This window comes from Pongo abelii, chromosome 18 (assembly GCF_028885655.2).
Source record: "Pongo abelii isolate AG06213 chromosome 18, NHGRI_mPonAbe1-v2.0_pri, whole genome shotgun sequence".
In the NCBI taxonomy this organism is placed as follows: Eukaryota; Metazoa; Chordata; class Mammalia; order Primates; family Hominidae; genus Pongo; species Pongo abelii.
This window is the reverse complement of record NC_072003.2, coordinates 25,732,728-25,757,118: the sequence shown is the minus strand read 5'-3', so window position 1 is coordinate 25,757,118 and position 24,391 is coordinate 25,732,728. Positions and strand designations below refer to the sequence as shown.

Here is a 24,391-nt window from a genome sequence, read left to right as displayed (position 1 = left end):
AGCTATTATTCACCTTGGTCAAGATAGAGAATAATAGCTGGCACTACTGAGCACCTACTGTGTGCTAGCCACTATTGAAAACACTTTACACACTCAATCCTCATAATAACTCTATGTGGTAAGTCCTCTTATTGCCTCCATTTTGCAGGTAAGAAAACTGAGGCCCAGAAGTGTTGCTGATTTAGCAAATAAAAATACAGATATGGCTCTGTGTGGTGGCTCATGCCTGTAATCCCAAGACTTTGGGAGGCATAGGTGGGAGGATTGCTTGATACTAGGAGTTGGAGACAACCCCTGGCAACATAGCGAGACCCTGTCTCTACAAAAACAAACAAAAAATTAGCTGAGTATGGTGGTGTGGCCTGTAGTCCCAGCTTCTTGGAAGACTGAGGCAGGAGGATTGCTTGAGCCCAGGAGTTTGAGGTTACAGTGAGCTATGATCATACCACTGCATTCCAGCCTGGGCAGCAGAGCAAGACCCCATCTCTAAAACAAAAACAAAAAACAAATGTCCAATTTCGTTTCAATTTCAGATAAATAATGCGTGATTTTTTTTTCGAGACAGAGTCTCACTCTATTGCCCAGGCTGGAGTGCAGTGGTGCCACCTCAGCTCACCGCAACCTCTGCCTCTCAGGTTCAAGCGATTCTCTTGCCTCAGCCTCCTGAGTAGCTGATCCGCCTGTCTTGGCCTCCCAAAATGCTGGGATTACAGGTGTGGACCACCGTGCCTGGCAAACAATGAGTGATTTTTTAAGTTAAGTATGTCCTATGCAACATTTGAGACATACTTATACTAAAAAAAAAATGTGTAATTTTTCCCGAAATTCAAATTTAACTGAGCATCCTCTATTTAACCCAGCAACCCTAGTTAAGTAACTTGTCCAAGCCACACAGCTAGTAAGTGTCAAGGCGGGGATTTGCACGTGGCTTGTCTGGGTCTAGAGTTCACCTTTTGCCCATGACATCACACTGGGCATGTCTGTTTAAGGGAGGTTTAGAGAACAATTCCCCAGACAGCAGAGGAAATCTCTTTCAGGAGAGGCTGACGGCTTCTGCTCCTTTCCCTGTACAGGGCGCCACAGAGTTTGTTCATTTCGCCTGTATTTTGCTCCTGCGCTGGTAGCTTGGGTTTGGCCACAGTGCCATCTGGGGTTCTAAACTTCCTGGACAAAGGCCAGCTGCTGTGGATGGGAAACTCAATCACCTACAGGGACCAGGCAGGCCATGGAATGGGGGAATCGGGCAGGCTGGGCCTGAGAGTTACTTCAACAAGCAGCTGTCCCTTGGCTTGCCAATTATTACCAAAAAGGGGATGTGCGCCCGGTGTTGCCAAACCTTTATGTTTTTCAGGAGAAGTTGGAAATCTTGATCTTCTGAGGAATCCCCTTATTATTATTTTTTTTTAGATGGAGTCTCGCCCTGTCACCAGGCTGGAGTGCAGTGGCGTGATCTCGGCTCACTGCAACCTCCGCCTCCCGGGTTTAAGCGATTCTCCTGCCTCAGCCTCCCGAGTAGCTGGGACTACAGGCGTGTGCCACCACACCCAGCTAATTTTTGTATTTTTAGTAGAGACGGGGTTTCACCATGTTGGCCAGGATGGTCTTGATCTCTTGACCTCGTGATCCACCTGCCTCGGCCTCCCAAAGTGCTGGGATTACAGGCATGAGCCACTGCGCCCGGCCTCTCCTTTTTAAATGTTGGCTGCTAATGAGGAAATTTGGAGGTGGCCAAACGAGACTGCTGGCCACTAGTTGTGGTCTCTGCAGGGAATGAGGTGGCCGGGCCGGGCTGCTGGCCATGGTGCTGACCATGTGCTCCTGCTCTTTCTGTTCTCACCGAGTCTCCCAACACCCCAAATACAGGCAGCCGTGGAAAACCACCTGGAGCAGCGTCTGCATCAGCCCCAGAAGCTGCTGGAGGACCTGAGGAAGACAGACGCCCAGCAGTTCCGCACTGCCATGAAATGCCTCTTAGAAGACAAGAAGGACCGCTTGGTGAGGCGCCCTTGGCATCCCGGGGATAGAGGAAGTCTAGCACCACGTGGTGTTTGTTGAATTGAATAAAATGGAGCCTGACTTAGGCCTTGGCCCTTCATTGTCTCTTCCTCTCTCCTTCTGCCTCCTCCAACCCCTGGGAGCTTTAGGATCTAAGTTTTCTCACTTACTTTCTCCAAAGTTAAAATGAAGAGCCTTACAATTTTTTATTTTATTTTTGTTTTAGACAGAGTCTCACTCTCACTCAGGCTGGAGTGCAGTGGCACAATCTCAGCTCACTGTAACTTCTGCCTCCTGGGTTTAAGTGATTCTTGTGCCTCAGCCTCCCAAGTAGCTGGGATTACAAGTGTGCCCCACCATGCCTGGCTAATTTTTGTATTTTTAGTGGAGACGAGATTTTGCCAGGCTGGTCTCAAACTCCTGGCCTCAGGCAATTTGCCTGCCTTGGCCTCCCAAAGTGCTGGGATTACAGGTGTGAGCCACTATGCCTGTCCTAATTCATATTTTTGTCAGTACTAAGAAATGAGGGGTCCTAATTAAGGATCTGAGGATCTGCTGGTTGTTTGGGTCAATAAACATCCACTAATAAAAATTACTATGCACCAGTGGACACAGAGATCCTTCTGCACTCAAGGAGCTCACAGTCTGGAGGGGAGACAAAAAACAGAAACAGTTAATTTCCACAGAATGAGGTTAGTGATCCAAGAATATCACAAAGCAAGGCCTCTGAGACCTTAAAAACTGGGACTTAAAAAAGGTAAGTCATTTGCTCAGGACACACAGATAATGGAGGCCCTGGGATTGGAACCTGGGAATGCCTGACCCTAGTACCCATGGGGCTTAACCTGTAGGAGTGTCATGAAAATTAATCAGATGATGCGTTTGCTCCAAGCTTGGCACAGTAGAGTCAATGCTCAGTAAAATGGAGGCTTTTTTTTTTTTTTCTTAGAGACAGGGACTTGCTCTGTCATCCAGGCTGGAGTGCAGTGGTGTAATTATAGCTCACTGCAGCCTTGATGTCCTGAGCCCAAGTGATCCTCCCACCTCAGCCTCTCAAGCAGCTAGGACTACAGGTGTGCACTAGCACACCCAGCTAATTTAAAAAAATTTATTTTTTAGGGATGGGGTCTCCCTATGTTGCCCAGGCTGGTCTCAAACTCCTGGGCTCAAGCGATCAACCTGCCTCAGCCTCCCGACATGCTGGGGTTATAGATGTGAGCCACTGTGCCAGGCCAATCAGTCCTTTTCAAAAGCTCCCCAGATGGGCTGGGCATGGTGGCTCATACCTGTAACCCTAGCACTTTGGGAGGTTGTAGGCAGATTGCTTGATCCCGGTAGTTTGAGACCAGCCTGGACAACATGGCAAAACTCCATCTCTACAAAAAACAGCTGAGCGTGGTGGTGTGTGCCTGTAGTCCCAGCTACTTGGGATCCTGAGGTGGGAGGATTGCTCAATCCCAGGAGGTTGAGGCTGCAGTGAGCTATAATCACACCACTGCACTGCAGACTGGGTGACAGAGCGAGACCCTGTCTCAAAAATAAAATAAAACTTTAAAAAAGCTCCCCAGGTGATTCTGATGTGCACCCAGAGATGAGAACCATGGGCTTGGAGGAAAGACACATGAGTTCCTTTAATGCATTATAGAGTTTGGTTCACGATGCCCTGGGGCCACATAAGGGAGGGAAATCTGATCTGAAGTAGGAAGTTGGAGAGATCAGAGACTTCACCAAGGAAATGGCAATGGAGCCCAGACTTAAAGGATGAGCTAGATTTCGCCAGAAAAAGGAAAGATGCAGAATTCCAGGTAGACCAAGGGCCTGAGGTATGCCGGTCAGGTGTATCTGGAGAGTGGGGAGGCTCCAGAGTTAGTGGAGCAGGTAAAGGCCTTCACTTTGTTCTGCAGGGAATGTAAAGTTCTAGAAGTTTCAACATAGCAGCATGGTGTTAAACAGTGATCCTGACTTTCCCCACTGTTGCAATGTGTGGTCCCACCCAGGACTTCCAGATTGAGAGGCAACTCTCAAGCTGACCCTGGCTTCTGTCATTGCTTTAGGACCTGAAAGACATCATCATCGACTTAGGAGAGATTCGAGAACGAGCCTTGCAGAGCCCTGGCGTGAACCGCAGCCTGTTTCTCATCACACTGGAGAGGTGTTTCCAGGTGCTGAACTCCCTGGAGTGTGTGGAGATCCTGGGCAAGGTGCTGAGGGGTTCCTCAGGCAGCTTTCTCCAGCCAGACATCACAGAGCGGCTCCCTCGGGATCTGCGCGAGGATGCCTTTAAGAACCTGTGAGTGGTTCCTCCGACCTTTTTTTTTTTTTTTTTTGGAGATGGAGTTTCACTCTGTCGCCCAGGTTGGAGTGCGGTGGCGCAGTCTCGGCTCACTGCAACCTCCGCCTCCCAGGTTCAAGTGATTCTCTTGCCTCGATTCCAAGTAGCTGGGACTACAGGGGCACCTACCACACCCGACTAAGTTTTGTATTTTTGTAGAGATGGAGTTTCACCATGTTGGCCAGGCTGGTTTTGAACTCCTGACCTCAAGTGATCCACCTGCCTTGGCCTCCCAAAGTGCTTGGATTACAGGCGTGAGCCACTGTACCCAGCCGCTCCCACCTTCTTAACTCATCACACTATCCTTCAGGGGCTGACGTGAGAATTCAAAGAGATATCACCTGGCAGCAGGGAGAAGACAGGTGGGGACAGGTTGATATGCACGTTTTGGAGCAAAAGCTTAACATCTGTAGAGTTAGGCTGGGTGTGGTAGCTCACACCTGTGATCTCAGCACTTTGGGAAGCAGAGGTGGGGGGATCATGAGGTCAGCAGTTTGAGACCAGCCTGGCCAACATGGCGAAACCACGTCTCTACTAAAAATACAAAAATTAGCTGGGCATGGTGGTGGGTGCCTGTAATCTCAGCTACTTGGGAGGCTTGAGGCAGGAGAATTGCTTGAACCTGCAAGGTGGAGGTTGCAGTGAGTCGGGATCAGCTGCACTCCAGCCTGGGTGACAGAGTGAGACTCCATCTCAAAAACAAAAACAAACAAACAAACAAAAAACAAAAAAACCCACATAAATAAATACAGTGGGCAAAAAAGTGTTACTAAATCCTAGCTAGATATGTTGCTTGCTTAAGTGTGTTAGTCAGGTTGGGCTGTTATAACAAAAATACCATAGACTGTGTGGCTAATAAACAACAAGCATTTATTTCTCATGGTTCTAGAGGCTGGGAAGTCCAAGATCAAGGTGCTGACAGACTTGGTGTCTGGTGAGGGCTCGCTTTCTGGTTTATAGGTGGCACCTTCTCGCTGTGTCCACTTGTGGTGGAAGGGGTGAGCAAGCCCTCTGGGATCTCTTTTATAAGGGCACTAATCCCATTCATGAGGTATCCAGCCTCATGACCAAACCACCTCCTCAAAACTCCACCTCTTAATACCTTCATGTTGGGAGTTAGGATTTCAACACATGAAATTTGGGGAAACGCAAACATTCAGTCCACAGCACAAAGGCTCTGAGCCTGGGTCTTTTTCTATTGATTTAAAAACAATCTGAGTGTGTTTTAAAGATTCACTGGCACTAAACTGAGACTTCGTTCTTGAGGGATAGCAGAAGGAGTAACAGAGCACTGAAAAAGGAGGACTTTTCTTCTTTTGAGACGCCATGCCAGCTTAGATTGGTTACACCTAGCCCTGCATGAAATTGCGCTTTGATGTAAACCAAATTCGAGGACAGTGTCTAGGACTTGAAGGGCCATAGGCATGACAACCACCACCAACTCCCTCCTTTTACTAATCGTAGCACTTTATGGCCATAAAGCACTCTTTCTAAATCTAAAAATGATTTAGAAGAAGGAAAAGACCAATATGATGATAACAATGTGGGAGATTCCTTTTATCTTTTGCAGCCAAAGGACAGCAGGGAAAATAGACAGTATGCTGACCTCATCGTTTCTCTAGGTTGTCAGTTTTTTTTCACTAAGATATATATACATGAAACCCTTTTGCTCTGCAGGCTATTACACTATTCCTTTCAAATTCAGCATCTCCTCTCTCCTCCGTTCATGCAGGTTGTGGAAGAGAACATCATTGGGAGAGAGAGTTTATTGGTTACTGCTCACCTGAGTAAGCAGTAAGCCCAAGTGGCAGAAAAACCCATTCAAACTGGCTTGAAGCAAAAAAGGAATTATTGGAACACGTAATTGAATAGTTTTAGGTGTAGGGCTGACTTCAGACACAGCTGGATCCAGAGACTCAAATGATGCCATCAGGAACATCTTTGGCTCTTTGTCTTATATGCTGAAAACCACTGAATTGTGTACTTTATTTATTTAAATTTTTTTTTTTTTTGAGACAGAGTTTCACTCTTGTTGCCCAGGCTGGGAGTGCAATGGCCCCATCTCGGCTCAGTGCAACCTCCACCTCCCAGGTTCAAGTGATTCTCCTGTCTCAGCCTCCCAAGTAGCTGGGATTACAGGTGCATGCCACCACGCCTGGCTACTTTTTGTATTTTTAGTAGAGACAGAGTTTCATCATATTGGTCAGGCTGGTCTCGAACTCCTGACCTCAGGTGATTGGCCTGCCTTGACCTCCCAAAGTGCTGGGATTACAGGTGTGAGCCACTGCACCCGGCCCAATTGTGTACTTTAAATGGGTGAATTGTAAGGTGTGTGAATTATATCTCAACAGAGCTGCCCCCACTTCCCCAAAAAAGGACCAAGAGGTGAGGAAGTGGAGACAATATGTATGGAATATTCTTCGGAAGGTGTTTAGCTGTGAGGGGGAAGAGGAAAATGGGAAAAATAGTTACATATAGCTAAGGAGTGTGTTGTGGGGGTATTTTTTATTTTTAAGTTCTGGGGTACACGTGCAAGATGTGCAGGTTTGTTACATAGGTAAATGTGTGCCATGGTGGTTTGCTGTACCTATCAACCCATCACCTAGGTATTAAGCCCAGCATGCATTAGATATTTTTCCTAATGCTCTCCCTTCCCCCATCCCACTCCCTAACAGGCCCCAGTGTGTGTTGTTCCCCTCCCTGTGTCCATGTGATCTCATTGTTCAGCTTCCACTTATAAGTGAGAACATGGGGTGTTTCATTTTCTGTTCCTGCGTTAGTTTGCTGAGGATAATGGCTTCCAGGTCCATTCATGTCCCTGCAAAAGACATAATCTTGTTCATTTTTACGGCTGCATAGTATTCCATGGTATATGTGTACCACATTTTCTTTATCCAGTCTATTATTGATGGGCATTTGTGTTGACTACATGTCTTTACTATTGTGAACAGTGCTGCAATGAACATGTGTGCATTTATCTTTGTGACAGAATGATTTATATTTTCTTTGGGTATATACCCTGTAATGGGATTGCTGGATCAAATGGTATTTCTAGTTCTAGATCTTTGAGGAATCGCTACACTGTCTTCCACAATGGTTGAACCAATTCACATTCAGGAAAGGGAAGGTTTTTTTTTTTTTTAAATATACTTTAATTTCTAGGGTACATGTGCACGACGTGCAGGTTTGATACATAGGTATACATGTGCCATGTTGGTTTGCTGCACCCATCAACTCATCATTTACATTAGGTATGTCTCCTAATGCTATCCCTTCCCTCTCCCCCCACCCCCCGACAGGCCCTGGTGTGTGATGTTCCCCTTCCTGTGCCCAGGTGATCTCATTGTTCAATTCCCACCTATGAGTGAGAACATGTGGTGTTTGGTTTTTTGTCCTTGTGATAGTTTGCTGAGAATGATGGTTTCCAGCTTCATCCGTGTCCCTGCAAAGGACATGAACTCATCCTTTTTTAGGGCTGCATAGTATTCCATGGTGTATATGTGCCACATTTTCTTAATCCAGTCCATCATTGATGGACATTCGGGTTGGTTCCAAGTCTTTGCTATTGTGAATAGTGCCGCAGTAAATATACGTGTGCATATGTCTTTATAGTAGCATGATTTATAATCCTTTGGGTACATACCCAGTAATGGGATTGCTGGGTCAAATGGTAATTCTAGGTCTAGATCCTTGAGGAATCGCCACACTGTCTTCCACAATCGTTGAATCAATTTACATTCCAACCAACAGTGTAAAAGCATTCCTATTTCTCCACATCCAGGAGAGGGAAGAGTTTTAACACAAGACAGCTTTGGGTCACATTTGCTGTTGTGACTCCCTCTTTAAAGCAGCCTCCACCTGCTTGTTATTAATTGATGCCTGTGTTTGTGTCATTTAGATCTGCAGTGTTCAAAGATCTTTACGACAAAACCTCGGCTCATTCCCAGAGAGCTCTCTATTCCTGGATGACTGGAATATTGCAGACATCCTCCAATGCCACTGGTGAGCCTGTACTCGGAGGTGGGGTCACTTTTTGGGGGAAGAATATCTTCAAAAGAGGTGCTTCATCTCCGAAAACATGGATTTGATGTTGTTCTCTTCTGATTTTTACCACCTCCCACCACTTTGAAAAACAGTTTGACACGGCTTATGGAGTAAAACACACACCCCATTTCGTCAATGCAATTCGCACATGTGGAAGTCTCTGAAATAATGATGTGTTTGTATTTCACAATCCATGTTGTGTCCTAGTTTTTCAGTGGAATATAAATAATGATGGTAATTTAGATTCAATGTGAACCTTGAGTAGGGTTACAAGTTCAAAATCTGTATTAAAAAATCTATATTAAAATGAGAGAAGAGGCTGGGTGCGGTGGCTCATGCCTGCAATCCCAGCACTTTGGGAGGCTGAGGTGGGAGGATTACTTGAGGTCAGGAGTTTGAGACCAGCCTGGCCAACATGGTGAAACCCCATCTCTACTAAAAATACAAAAATTAACCGGGCGTGGTGGTGGGCACCTGTAATCCCAGCTACTCAGGAGGCTGAGGCAGGAGAATCGCTTCAACCGGGGAGGCAGAGATTGCAGTGAGCTGAGATTGCACCACTGCACTCTGGCCTGGGTGACAGAGTGAGGATCCATCTCAAAAAAGAAAAAAAAAAGAGAGAGAGAGAGAGAAGAGAATTTTGTTAGGAAATCTAGGCAATAAAGCACAGAAATTTAACTCTAAGTGTCCTGGCAACCAAAGCAGATAGGTCAGGATTTATTTATTTGATGGATGTTGATTAAAAGCCTCCTTGTGTCCTACAGCAGTCAAATTCATAGAGACAGAAATTAGAATGGTGGTAGAGTTTTGATTTTGCAAGGTGCAAAAAATTCTGGATATGGCTGGTGGTGACGGTTGCACAATAATGTGAATGTGAATGTACTTACTACTGCTCAACTGTACACTTAAAAATGGGGCCAGGTGGGCTGGGCACGGTGGCTCATGCCTGCAATCCTGGCATTTTGGGAGGCTGAGGCAGGCAGATCAACTGAGGTCAGGAGTTGAAGACCAGCCTGACCAACATGGTGAACCCCCCTCTCTACTAAAAATACAAAAAATTAGCCTGGCGTGGTGGTGCGTGTCTGTAATCCCAGCTACTTAGGAGGCTGAGGCAGGAGAATCGCTTGAACCCAGGAGGCGGAGGTTGCAGTGAGCTGAGATCACACAATTGCACTGTGTCTTGGATGACAGAGAAAGACTCTGTCTCAAAAAAAAAAAAAAAAAAAAAAAAAAGAAAAGAAAATTGGGGCCGAGTGCGGTGGCTCACACCTGTAATCCCAGCACTTTGGGAGGCTGAGATGGGTGGATCACTTGAGGTTAGGAGTTTGAGACCAGCCTGGCCAACATGGCGAAACTCTGTCTTTACCAAAAAAATACAAAAAAAAAAAAAAAAAAAAAAAAAAGCCAGGTGTGGTGACGCACACCTGTGGTCCCAGCTACTCAGGAGGCTGAGGCGGGAGAATCGCTTGAACCCGGGAGGCAGAAGTTGCAGTGAGCTGGGATTGTGCCACTGCACTCCAGCCTGAGTGATGGAGTGAGACCTTGTCTCAAAACAAACAAACAAACAAACAAACAAACAAAAAGGACAGAAAAGAATGGCTATATAGATTAGCAATACAAACAATTTCTCAGATCGCTTCAATTTGTTAAACCTTTAATGTCAGTAATGTAAACAGAATAAACTTTTTAAAAGCCCATTATGTATCAATAGCTGAAGATAGAGAAGGAAACAAAACAAAGTCTCTGCTCTTACGGCCCTATTGTTTTATTGTGGGAGGGTTGGTGGAGAAAATTTTTTTAAACATGTAAGTAAATAAAGAGAGAGAGAGAGAACTTAGAAGTTTAGATACTGGTAGCTGCTATGAAGAAAATAAAATAGTTTGTTGAGACGGAATCTTGCTCTGTCACCCAGGCTGGAGTGCAGTGGCACAATCTCAGCTCACTGCAACCTCTGCCTCCCCGGTTCAAGTGATTCTCTTTTCTCAGCTCCCAAATAGCTGAGATTATAGGTGCCTGCCACCATGCCCAGCTAATTTTTGTATTTTTAGTAGAGACCTGATTCCTCCATGTTGGCCAGGCTGGTCTCCAACTCCTGACCTCAAGTGATCCAGCCGGCTTGCCTCCCAAAGTGCTGGGATTACAGGCATGAGCCACTGCACCCAGCCAGAAAGGATTACTACAGGTACTTTAGACTAGAAGAGCGCTTGGCAAATGTTTTCTGTAAAGGACCAGGTAAATATTTTAGGCTTTGTAAGCCTACCATCTCTGCCTCAACTATTCAGCTCTGATATTGCAGCTTGAAAACAGCTGTAGACAATAGATGAACGAGCATGCCTGTGTCCCAGTAAAGCTTTATTAATGGATGCTGAAATTTGAAATTTGTATAATTTTCATGTGTCACCAAACAGGATTCTTCTTTTGATTTTACTTTCAGCTATTAAAAAAGGTAAAAAGCAGGCAGGGTGCAGTGGCTCATGCTTGTAATCCCAGCACTTTGGGAGGCCCAGGCAGGAGGATTACTTGAAGCCAAAAGTTCAAGACTAGCCTAGGCAACATAGCAAGACCCCATTTCTTAAAAAATTAAAAAAAAATAGCCGGTGTCCTGGTACATGCCTGTAGTCCCAGCTACTCTGGAGGCTGAGGCGGGGAGGATCCCTTGAACCTAGGAGTTTGAGGCTGCTGTGAGCCGTGATGGCGCCACTGGACTCCAGCCTGGGTGACAGAGTGAGACCTTGTCTCTAAAAAAAAGTCCAAAATAATAAATGTAAAAACCACTTTTGGCTCACGGGCTGTATAAAAACAGGTGGTGGGCTGAGTTTGCCCCATGGATTGTAGTTTGCCAACTCTTGGACTAAGGAATCAGGGAAGACTCTCTCAAGTGGGTGACATTTGAATCAATACCAAAATGAGGAGATGGAACCAGTCATGTAAGGCTCTGGAGAAAAGGCATCCCAGAGAGAAAGCCCAGGAAATACAAAGATCCTGAGATGGGAATGAGCTCGGCGTGGGGAAAACAGAAGGAAAGCAGATGGGGCTGGAGGATGGGGAATGCCAATCAATCTTTTCCTGGGATTCAGCTCTGAGATTTGTGCATAATGAACATTAAACAACATCATAATCAAAGTCTCAAATGCATAGTAGAATTCCCTCTGCCTGGTGCATAATTATGGTCTCCAGGAATCAGAGTCTCACACTGGGTAACCATGAGAAAGCCGCTCAACCTTCAGACTTCTCTGTCTTTATTGCCAGAGTTTAATTAGGCACAGACTTTCCTTCTAAAATTCTTATACGGTGTGCTTCATTATTAAACTACAGTGAGTTAAAATTAATTCTGTTTGGACTTAAATTTTTTTTTCCATGAAGGCCCTTGAGGGAACTGGAAATACGTTGGCTGTTAAAAATATCCCAACCTTGCTGGCCAGGTGTGGTCGCTTACACCTGTAATCCTAGCATTTTGGAAGGCTGAGGAAGGAGGATTGCTTGAGGCCAGGAGTTCAAGGCCAGCCTGGGCAATGTAGTGAGACCCCTCTCTATACAAAAAAATTAAAAGATTAGCCTGATATGGTGATGTGTGCCTGTAGTCCTAGCTACTAGGGAGGCTGAGGCAGGAGTTTGAGGCTTCAGTGAGCTATGATCATCCCACTGCACTCCAGCCTGGACAACAGAGGAAAAAAAAATCCCAAGCTTGGGGATGATTGGTCTGCAGAAATACAGTTTATACTTAGTAATGAGTTAAAAAATAAACAACTAAGCTTGGTTCTTTGTGAATGTGTGGTTCTAGCTTCAAAATTTTCCAGCCCTCTATATAGGCAAGGCAAATGTCCAGGGTCCCCATCTAGAGGATCGTAGGAGTCTGCCTGTGTCACCCCAACATCTTTGATTTCTGGTTTGGGGGAGGCACTCCATATTTTCTTGTGAATCAGTCCATATAAAAGTTGATTCTCCATCTCGTTTGGGCATCTGTCATTGCCCACGGCTTCTGCAAATAGCTCTTGGTGTTAAGAGTCACTGCACCCTGTAAATGCTCCCCACTTCTTTCATTTTCCCCAAATGCCTCCAATACAATGTTGTTGTGTGTAAATGTCTTTCGCTAAAGAACTGGGGAGCATTGGCAGCCACTTACAGCTCAGTGAAACTTGAAGTCTGATCCTAGACTTGAGATATATATATATATATATTTTTTTTTTTTCTGAGATGAAATCTGGCTCTCTCACTCAGGCTGGAGTGCAGTGGTACGATCTCAGCTCACTGCAACTTCTGCCTCCTGGGTTCAAGCGATTCTCTTGCCTCAGCTTCCTGAGTAGCTGGGACTACAGGCGTGCGCTACCACGCCTGGGTAATTTTTGTAGTTTTAGTAGAGATGGTGTTTCACCATGTTGATCAGTATGGTCTCAATCTCCTGACCTTGTGATCCACCTGCCTCGGCCTCCCAAAGTTCTGGGATTACAGGCGTGAGCCACCGCACCCGGCTGACTTGATGGTTTTTAAAATTCCACTGACATCTCAGTGGTGGGGAATTTCAAAAGCCAGAACAGGGTGTCAGAGAGAGTCCTCTGGGAATTCAGTGGAGGGAGGAGGTACTTCTTGTGAAGGAGATAAGAGAAGGCTTTAAGGGAGAGGAAAATTTGAGCTTGATCTTAAAGTAGGATTTGCATGCAGAAGGGTTAAGGAAAAGCATTGCAGGTGGTGAGCAGGGCCAAGGCCAGCCAAGATTTGGAGAACGTTTTGGGGAGGTACAAGTAGTTTGCTTTGGTTCAAGTACAGTAACATGGTGATAATCAGTGAAGATGATCCTTATTAGTGGTAGTGATGCAAGAGAGTCAAACATATTTCATGTTGCCAGATTATTATTATTATTAGAGTCTTGCTCTGTCGCCCAGGCTGGAATGCAGTGATGTGATCCCGGCTCACTGCAACCTCCACCTCCCGGGCTCAAGAGATTCTCCTGCCTCAGCCTTCCAGGTAGCTGGGATTACAGGCACCACTACCCCCGGCTAATTTTTCTTTGTATTTTTAGTAGAGACGGGATTTCGTGATTACAGGTGTGAGCCACTACACCTGGCCTCTTGTTTCCAGATTATTTAGTAACCAATTGAATGAAAAAATAAAACTACATTTTGTAGGTTTTAAGTATTAAAAATAATCTGCGTTTCTTATTTATTTATTTTTAATTATTATTATTTTTTAAAGAGACAGGGTCTCACTCTGTTGCCCAGGCTGGAGTGCAGCAGAGTGAGCGCATAGCTCACTGTAGCCTCAAATTCCTGGTTTCAAGCGATCCTCCCTTCTCAGTTTCCTGAGTAGCTGGGACTACAAGTACATGTCACGGCAGCTGGCTTTTTTTTTTTTTTTGTAGCGATGAGGGTCTTGATATATTGCTCAGGCTGGTCTCAAACTCCTGGCCTCAAGCAATCCTCCTGCCTCAGCCTCCCAAAGTGCTGAGATTACAGGTGCCTGCCCAGAAAGAAAAATCTGCATTTCTAACAAGTGGCCAGGTAACACTGATGCAATTCCAAAGACCACACTATTGAGTAATGAGGTCTGAGGTGGTGCGAATCTGTGGTCACATCCTACGTGTGATCTCACAGGTAGGCCCTATGTGTATGGTTGTTGAATGAGTTAATAATAAATTAATGTGGCTGGGCGCGGTGGCTCATGCCTGTAATCCCAGCACTTGGGGAGGTGGAGGCGGGCAGATCACCTGAGGTCAGGAGTTTGAGACCAACCTGGCCAACATGGTGAAATCCTGTTTCTACTAAAAATACAAAAATTAGCTGGGCATGGTGGTGGGTGTCTGTAATCCCAGCTACTTGGGAGACTGAGGCAGGAGAATCACTTGAACTGGGAGGCGGATGTTGCAATGAGCTGAGATCACACCACTGCATTCCAACCTAGGCAACAGAGTGAGATTCCATCTCAAAAAACCCCGAAAAACAAAATAATGAATTAATGAATGCAAGAAGGAGATCTTGACAGCAAAGATGCTGTTGACTATCACATACCAGTGTAAAGGCTTTTATTTATTTATTACTCATTTATTCATTTCTTATTTTTTGTAGATGACTCTGCTTCATGGGTCAGTGCGGAACACTTATGGGTTTTGGGCAGATACATTGTTCACCTATCGTTTGAAGAAATTATGAAAATTAGTCCTATAGAAGTAAGTTGGAAAAGTACATTTATATGTCACCATTACTAATACACTTGGGGTAAGGTGTATTCTCAAACTCTAATGTTCATCCAGCCAGTCAAGGTGCCTTGGAAACTGTATACCCTCCTCAGCCCAATAGAGCTTGGGCCTCTGAAGAAAACTATTGGAAGAAAGTTTCAAGTGGGCAGTCATGGGATTGTTTTAGTGTGGAAGGGCTAAGAAAAGAAAAAGAATTGTGGACAATTAAGATCACATCTCTGATGTGAGCAAACATGATTTAAAGGAATTGTTGGCTATGAACCAAAAATCACTTAAGGGTATTTTTGTACTGGAGAAGGCCAAGGACAAAAGATATAAAGTTTCCCATCCTTGGAAGCATGAACTCAAAGCAAAAGCAAAATGGATTAATAGCTACTTCTATTTATAGCTACTTCTGTTAATAGCTACTTGAGCATGAGCAATGGTTAGATTTTAATTCTAGAGTTTACAGTGGAGAAATACACACAGTCTAGGATTACTTAACTCACTAGTTAACCTGTCCCTCTCCTTTTGATGTTGACCCAATGACACTAAAATCCCTTAGGCATCATGATTCTTGAATGCGGTCTCCAAAGAATGCTGCCAACACAAAGGGATTCATGAAGAGACTGTGGGCCTTGCTTCCAATTTTTCTTCTTCTTCTTTTTTTTTTTTAAATCATATGTGCCCTGACTCTTCTGGCTAGTGAGAGAAGTGTTTGCATCAAATGACTGGCCTGTTCAAGGACCCGTTGACCCAGCAATATCTGGTTATTATGAAACCAGAGGCAGAATGAGGTTTCTGTCTTTTACCTAGGGGGCTGGGAGTATTTCGAGTGTCTTCTGATTTTTATAACCCGCAGTCCTAGAATTAACCCCCCACCCCACTGCCATTTACTCTCTCAATGTAGAGTTGCTTTGAGTAGGTAACAGCTTAAATTCTTAGACAGCTGAGCCCCCTAGAGGAAATTTCTAAGATCAAGCACTCATTTGCAACTTTTTATTCTTTACAAATGTAGAGAAGGGAGAAGTCAAGAATAACACTGCTAAAAGGGAATTTTATTTTATTTTATTTGTTTATTTATGAGACGGAGTCTTGTTCTGTCATCCAGGCTGAAGTGCAGTGGCATGATCTCAACTCACTGCAACCTCCTTCTCCCAGATTCAACTGATTCTCCTGCCTCAGCCTCTTGAGTAGCTGGGATTACAGGCACGTGCCACCACGCCTGGCTAATTTTTGTATTTTTAGTAGAGACGGGGTTTCGCCATGTTGGCCAGGCTGGTCTTGAACTCTTGACCTCAGGTGATCTGCCTTGCCTCAGCCTCCCAAAGTGCTGGTATTACAGGTGTGAGCCACCGCACCCAGCCTAAAAAGGAATTTTATATGGACAAAGAGTACAATCCACAAAGGAGAGACAACTTTATGAGCCCCTTTGAGCACAGTGTAATAGTACCTCAAAATATAGAATGTGCCAGCTGCTGTGGCCCATGCTGGTAATCCCAGCACTTTGGGAGGCCAAGGTGGGAGGATCACTTGAGCCCAGAAGTGCAAGACCAGCCTGGGCAACATAGTGAAACCTCATCTCTACAAAAAAAATTTAAAAATTAGCCAGGTGTAGTGGTGTGTGCCTGTAGTCTCAGTTACTTGGGAGGCTGAGGTGGGAGGATCAGTTGAGCCCAGGAGGTTGAGGCTGCAATAAGCCATGATCACACCACTGCACCCAAGCCTGGGTAAAAGAGTGAGACCGTGTCTTGGCTGGGCGTGGTGGCTCACACCTGTACTCCCAGCACTTTGGGAGGCTGAGGCGGGTGGATCATGTGAGGTCAGGTGTTCGAGACCAGCCTGGCCAACATGGCGAAACCCCATCTCTACTAAAAATACAAAAATTAGCCGGGCATGGTGGCACATGCCTGTAATCCCAGCTACTGGGGAGGCTGAGGCAGGAGTATCACTTGAACCTGGGAGGCTGAGGTTGCAGTGAGCTGAGATCGTGCCACTGCACTTTAGCCTGGGTGACAGAGCGAGACTCCATCTCAAAAAAGTAAAAGTAAAAATAAAAATAAAAATAAAAATAAAAAGAGTGAGTCAGTGTCCCCCCAAAATTATGTATATAATGTATAATCTGCTAGAAATACAAGGAAGAATAGATAGATATGAGTCCTATAGTAGTAGAAGACTTGCATATGGCACCCTTGGACATGTCGGCCAAAAAGGAACAAGAATGTCGGGAATCTGTATAGTATATTTAATAAGTTGAATATATATGCACCAAACTCTGTGTCTTACAAAGAGAACACATACTCTTTTCCATCACCCAAGGGCCATTTATAAACTCATTCATCTATTAAAAAAATTCTGATTCTTCAAAGCAGAAAGTTTGTGGACCACATTCTCTGACCTCAATATAACAAATCTAGAAATAAATGTGCAAAGATTAGCTTTTAAAAAGCTCAGTTTCTCAGATATTAAAAAATATTTCTTTCCTAAAGAATAGTTAGGTTGAGGAGGAAGCCAAAGTAGCAGTTACAGACCACTAAGAAATCAGTGACAATGAGGCCAGGAACGGTGGCTCACGCCTGTAATCCCTGCACTTTGGGAGGCCGAGGCGGGTGGATCACTTGATGTCGGGAGTTCAAGACCAGCCTGGACAACATGGTGAATCTCCATCTCTACTAAAAATACAAATATTAGCCAAGCATGGTGGTGGGCACCTGTAGTCCCAGCTACTCTGCAGGCTGAGGCAGGAGAATTGCTTGAACTCAGGAGGTGGAGGTTGCAGTGAACTGAGATCATGTCACTGCACTCCAGCCTGGGCGACAGAGCAAGACTCCATCTAAAAAAAAAAAAAATAAAAAAAAAAATAAAAAAAAAGACATCAATGACAATGAGAACCAGGAACGAGGAGGTGTATCCAAGTGTCCATGATGCGGCACAGTGCAGACCACCAGGGTGGGGCCACACTGGGCCACTTCCACCCTCCTCACTGATATTCTCGTCCTTGTCCACCGACCAGATTGGGCTGTTTATTAGCTATGACAACGCCACCAAGCAGCTGGACACGGTCTATGACATCACACCTGAACTGGCCCAGGCGTTTCTGGAGAGGATCAGCTCCTCCAACTTTAACATGAGGAATACCTCCACCATCCACAGGCAAGGGCATGGGGTTCTGGGCCTTGGAGCTCTTTCCCAAGATGTGATCTAAGCATCAGAATTCTCTGAGTAGCAAAACACCCACGGAGAGAAGGGAGGTGGCTGGTCCATCTCTTTGAATAGTCCCATGTTTCTCTGTGCATGTGAGGAGAGGTGTCTGCAACGTTTTTTATGAAGAGGTTATGAAGCAGGGTCAAAAGGTAAATGCTTTCTGAGCATCTCCTGTGTGCCAGGCATTTTATGCAACCTTATCAAGTGCTAATTCTGGCTCTCAGCACAGAAATGAAACATTTTAAATACTCAGGACTGGGTCCTGTTCCAAAGTGAATGTGTGATTTCTGTTTAAGTTGAGTCAAGTGTTGGAAATAACTCATGGGTCCCCGTATTTGGGAACCGCTTATCAGACTCTTAGCTGGGGAGCCCCTGGATGAGATCAGCTCTAGAATTTAGTGACTGTAATGTGATCCTCCCTAAAACCATTCCCAGCAGGGGAGGAGGGACAGGAACTCTACATTCCAGGGGTGTCAGGAAGGGAGTGGGCAATGGGAAGGAGGTGGTGAGTACAGCTCAATATGCCCTCCTTTTCCTTTTATTTATTTATTTTTTTGAGACAGAGTCTTGTCCTGTCACCCAGGCTGGAGTGCAGTGAGGTGATCTTGGCTCACTGCAACCTCCACCTCCTGGGTTCAAGCAATCCTCACGCCTCAGCCTCCAGAGTAGCTGGGACTACAGATGTGTGCCACCATGCCCAGCTAATTTTTTTTGTATTTTTAGTAGAGATGGGGTTTTGCCGTGTTGGTCAGGCTGGTCTCAAACTCCTGACCTCTTGAACTCCTGACCTCAGGTGGTCTGCCTGCCTTGGCCTCCCAAAGTGCTGGGATTACAGGCATGAGCCACCACACCTGGCCCATTCAAGCCTCTTCTTTTTTTTTTTTTTTTTTGAGACAGAGTCTCACTTTATTGTCCAGGCTGGAGGGCAGTGGTGCAATATCAGCTCACTACAACCTCCACCTCCGGGTTCAAGAGATTCTCCTGCCTCAGCCTCCCAAGTAGCTGGGATTACAGGCACGTGCCACCACACCCAGCTAATTTTTGTATTTTTAGTGGAGACTGGGTTTCGCCATGTTGGCCAGGCTGTTCTCAAACTCCTGACCTCAAGTGATCCACCCATCTTGGACTTCCAAAGTGCTGAGATTATAGGCGTGAGCCACTGTGCTGGGCCATCATTCAATCCTCTTCTGTCCGTCTCTCAAGGTCTTATTGCCACACTGCTCCCATCCCATATTACCTTAAGGTTTTTCAAATGAGCCACTCTTAGGGAATGTACTCATAGGAAACAATTACATCTGTTTCACCTACCTTTAGGAATTTTCACTTATTAGCATGTGTCCCATTTTTCTATGGTTTCAGACACACAAAAATAGCCTCATGATTAAGAACATGGGACGTTGAGCCAGACTTTGTGGCTTAATCCTGCCCTGCTGCTTACTAATGGTGTGATCTTTGCTATTTTTACATCACCTCTCTATGCTTCCACTTCCCCGTCTGTAAAATGGGAGATAAAAATATGCCTACTGAATTAAGGTCTTTGTAGGGATTTGCACACTTGACACATAGTAAGTGCTCAATAAATAATATTTTTTCTTTTTTTTTCTTTTTATTTATTTATTTTTTGAGATGGAGTCTCACTCTGTCGCCAGGCTGGAGTGCAGTAGCACAATCTTGGCTCACTGCAACCTCCGCCACCTGGGTTCAAGTGATTCTCCTGCCTCAGCCTCCCGAGTAGCTGGGACTACAGGCACACGCCACCACGCCCAGCTAATTTTTGTATTTTTAGTAGAGACGGGGTTGGCCAGGATGGTCTTGATCTCTTGACCTTGTGATCTGCCCACCTCGGCCTCCCAAAGTGCTGGGATTACAGGCGTGAACCACCGGGCCCAGCCTATTTTTTCTTTTATAATTTATTTTTTTAAATTGATAAATAAAAATTATATCTATGGTGTGCAACATGATGTTTTGAGATATATATTCATTGTGGAATGGCTAAATCAAGCTAATTATCATTACCTCACATACTTTTTTTGCGATGAGAACACTTAAAATCTATTCTTAGCAATTTTCGAGTATATGATACATTGTTATTAACTGTAGTCAGCATGTACAATAGATCTCCAGAACCTATTTTCCTATTTAACTGAAACATTGTATCCTTTGTCCAAGTCTCTCCAACTCCCTTCCCACCTCCAGCCCCTGGTAACAACCATTCTAAGGCTCTGCTTCCATGAGTATGACGTTTGTTTATTTGTTTGTTTTTCAGATTCATAATATAAATGAGGTCATACAGTATTTGTCTTTCTGTGCCTGGCTTATTGCAATTAGCATGAGATCCTTCAAGTTCATCCATGGGGTCTCATATGATAGAATTTCCTTCTTTATCAAAGCTGAAGAGCATTCCGTTGTGTATCCACCAAATTAAAAAAAAAATCCATTCATCCACTGACTTGTCAGACACTTAGGATGATTCCATGTCTTGGCTATTGTGAATAGTTATTCTCAACGTGGTTATTAACACTCAGCCCTCGCTTCCCCTGAGCCTTCTTTTCTCGAAGTTAAGCAGATCTCTTTTCCTCATGAGACACAATTTCAAATCTTTTCCCTGGACCTGGCAGCTCTCCTGTGGGCATGTCTGAATATGTCAATATCGCTCTGAGAGGGTGGAGCCAGGCTGACTGTGGTCAACTACGTAGTCTTCATTCCAACTCTAAGAGCATTCATTAATGAATGAGTGCTTGGTATCCACCAGGAAGTATGCAGATCAGTTGGTATACCACTTCTCATTTAAGTTTCACAATCATCCTCTTTCTTTCACTCATATTTATTATGATGTGCTGCGATGAACAAAGAAAACCTCCCATTTATTAGAGGCTCAGAGAGGGAGAGGCATCCTGTCTCTGTACAGTACAGGAGTACAGAGTGTGCACTGCAGAACTGTGTATAGCAGTCTCACAGAGAAGTTAAGTAACTTGGTGGAGATCAAACATCTCACAGAGCTGGGCTGCAGACTGCAGTAGGCCTGAAAATGCTCTTAATGATTAGACACATTGCTCTCAGTTATACTAGGGTTCCAATCCCACTTCTGCCCTTTCATTGTTTTCCTCCAGTCTTTTTTGTTTTCCTTCTGAAATCTTTGCATCATCTGGGTGGGTACCAGAAGGCATCCTAGAAACAGATCTCTGCCTCAGAAAATCCCTCAGGGTGAGATCAGCTCTAGAATTTAGTGATTGTAATGTGGAAAATGGGGAGTTTTCTGTGGCTACTGGCACCTTTCTTTCCTTATTCCCTTTATTCATCCCAGGTGGAGAGATGGCATAGGTGGATGGATCTACATTTAAGTCCCAGCTCCACCGACTTGCCTTGGACAAATCAAATCTCAGTTTCCCCATCTGTGAAATGGGGCTGAGAGCACCTGCCTTGTAGGGTTGCTGTGATGAGATAATGCAGGTAAACGGCTCAGCGCAAGACCTGATAAGTGGTAGCTGCTATTAATATGATCAGGACCCCATTGGTTTGGACTGGGGAGGGGGTGTCATTGTGTCCACCAGCTCTCAGCCCTCTGTTATGGAACCAAACTGGGTCTGTTTGCCCATGCACAATGGAAAACCAAACACTGAAGCACCAGGTTTTTGTAGAGAGAAACATTTACTGTGAATCAACTGCCAAGGAGACAGAAGGCAGTGCTCAAATCTGTGTCTCTGAGCTGGGGACTGGGGCAGGTTTTATAGGCAGAGGGTAACGAGACTTGATCTGATTGGGTCTTGCTATGAGGTGATGCTGGGAGGTGTGATCTGATTGGATCATGCCATGAGGTGATGCCAGGGCTCAATCTGATTGGATCATGGACCATGCCATGTGGTGTCCACTTCATAATTCAGCCCCCATTCCTCGGTCCTGTCTGAGCACTTAGGTTCCACCTGTGGTTGCACATTTTGTTCATCTGAGGATGTTCAGGTTATGTGACCTTCAACCTGGGAGTCCGTGGCAACTGAAAAACAACTCACCATTTTATTGCACAAAATTGAACCAGAATGGGCTGGTTCTGCGGTTACACCTCCACCACCATCCCTCCTCTTCTCACACAGGCTGGGGCTGCTGGTTTGTTTCTACAATGACCTGGAATTGCTGGATGCCACTGTGGCTCAAGTCCTGCTTCACCAGATGATCAAGTGCAGCCACCTGAGGGGCTTCCAGGCTGGCGTCCAGAAGGTACAGCTGGGGTGCAAGGCCCTGAGGCCTCTGCTGCAGTTTCACTAGCCAGAGAAATGGGGAGAACAGCCTAGCTTAGCCTTTGAGAGAAAACACACAGCACTAGTCGGGATTTAAGTCCAGTCACAGCAGATGGCATCTCAAATACTGAGATAAGTGTAACATCGAAGCCCAGACAGAAAATGGCAAAGGAACAGACCCTGGGGAGATCAAAATTTAATCAGAACAGCTGTCTCAGCCAGGTGCGGTGGCTCATGCCTGTAATCCCATCACTTTGGGAGGCCAAGGCGGGCAGATCACCTGAGGTCAGTTTGAGACCAGCATGGCCAACATGGTGAAACCCTGTCTCTACTAAAAATACAAAAATTAGCCAGGCGTGGTGGCATGCGCCTGTAATCCGAGCTACTCAGGAGGCTGAGGCAGGAGAATTGCTTGAGCCTGGGAGGTAGAGGTTGTGGCGAGCTGAGATCGTGCCACTGCACTCCAGCCTGGGTGACAGAGTGAGACTCTGTCTCAAAAGAAAAAAAAAAGCCATGTGCCTATAGTGCCAGCTACTTGGGAGGCTGAGGTAGGAGGATTGCTTGAGCCCAGGAGTGCCAGCCTGCAGTGAGCTATGATAGTGACTTTGCACTCCAGCTGGATGACAGAGCAGCTATCTAAAAAAAAAGAAAAGAAAAGGAAAGAAAAGAAAGGGACAGCTACCTCAAACTTAAATATGCATACAGATCACCTGGGGATCTTAAATGCAGATTCTGATTCAGGAGCTCTTGGTTGAGGCCCAGGACTCCCATCTTCCTCTTCTTCCTCCTTCTTCCCTTGGCCTCCCAAAGTGTTGGGATTACAGGTGTGAGCCATTGCGCCCAGCTGACGCTGCACTTCCAACAAGCTTCCGGGTGATTCTGGAACCGCTGCTCTGGTGAGCACGCCTGGAGTGGCAGGAGATAAAGCAGTGGTTCTCAACCTGCCTCTAGATTAGTAACATCCCTGCCAGGTGCCACCCCCAGAGAATCTGATGTTATTGTTCTGGGGTGTGGCCTGAGGTATGGCCTGATTTTAATGCTTCTCAGGTGATTTCAATGCAGCCAGGATTGAGAACACTGGATTGCAGAGTGGTTATGAGTTCCCAAGACCAGATGAGCAAACACATTCTCTCTCATTTTCCTTCCTCTCCATCTCTCTCTTCTTCCTTCCAGTCAAGTCTCAAATCTACCCCCTTCCATTCCACTTTTTGTGGCCCTTTTCAATTTGCTTAAAATCGAAAAGATGACATGAAAATCATATTAAATGAAATTTTGATAAAGCCATCAATAATTTCTCAGCAGTTTTCCACACATCACCATAAAGTCCCCAAACACATTTGACATTTGAGAGTGTGGTCATCTATCTTGGTCAGCGCATCTTTTTTTTTTTAAGATTCATTTTTTTTTTTTTTGAGTTTCATTCTGTCACCCAGGGTGGAATGCAGTGGCATAATCTCAGCTCACTGCAACCTCTGCCTTCCGGGTTCAAGTGGCACAATCTCAGCTCATTGCAACCTTCGCCTTGCCTCAGCCTCTGGAGTAGCTAGGACTACAGGTGCATGCCACCATGCCTGGCTAATTTTTTGTATTTTTAGTAGAGATGGGGTTTCACCATGTTGACCAGGCTGGTCTTGAACTCCTGATCTCAAGTGATCCACCTGCCTTGGCCTCCCAAAGTACTGGGATTACAGGCATGAGCCACTGAGCCTGGCCTGTGAATGCATATTTTTGTTTCCAAGGAAAAGAATCCCTCCCAAGCAAGCTCAAGCAAAAATAAGAAGATAAATGTATTTTAAGGCCCAGGGGTCTCAACATGTGGCAGCCCTGACCAAGGAGAAGGTGGCATACAATTAGATATGAGGGAGCCCTTTCATCTAGCTCAATCGTTCTCAAACTGGAGAGTGCATCTAAATCACAGGGAGGGCCTGTTAAAATACAGCTTGTGGCAGTGGTCCAGTTTTGTGGAAGACAATTTTTTGGCCAGGGACCGGTTTTGTGGAAGACAATTTTTTCCATGGACTGGGGCCGGGGGATTGTTTCAGGATGATTCAAGTGCATTACATTTATTGTGCTCTTCCTTCCTTCCCTCCCTTCCTCCCTCCCTTCCTCCCTCCCTTCCTCCCTTCCTTCCTTCCTTCTCCTTCCTTCCTTCCTTCTCCTTCCTTCCTTCTTTTCTTTCTTTCTCTTTCTTTCTTCCTTCCTTTCTTCTCTTTCTCACTCTCTCTCTTTCCTCCTTCCCTTCCTCCCTCCCCCTTCCCTCCCCCTCCCCCCCGTCCCCTTCCCCTTCCCCTCTCCTCTCCTCTCTTGATGGAGTCTCGCTCTGTTGCCAGGCTGAAGTGCAGTAGCACGATCTTGGCTCACTGCAACCTCTGCCTCCCAGGTTCAAGCAATTCTCTGCCTCAGCCTCCCGAGTAG

At 45.4% G+C, this 24,391-nt stretch overlaps 1 protein-coding gene across 1 annotated transcript in view; it reads left to right on the top strand.

The window, feature by feature from the left end:
* The window catches only part of OTOA (otoancorin), an 81,297-nt gene that overhangs the window by 4,396 nt on the left and 52,510 nt on the right, over positions 1-24,391 (top strand). The window contains 7 exon segments of the mRNA XM_024233703.3: positions 1,864-1,995; positions 4,050-4,285; positions 8,226-8,329; positions 14,431-14,531; positions 17,554-17,709; positions 17,711-17,736; positions 21,833-21,956. Coding sequence (XP_024089471.2) covers positions 1,864-1,995; positions 4,050-4,285; positions 8,226-8,329; positions 14,431-14,531; positions 17,554-17,709; positions 17,711-17,736; positions 21,833-21,956 — 879 coding nt within the window.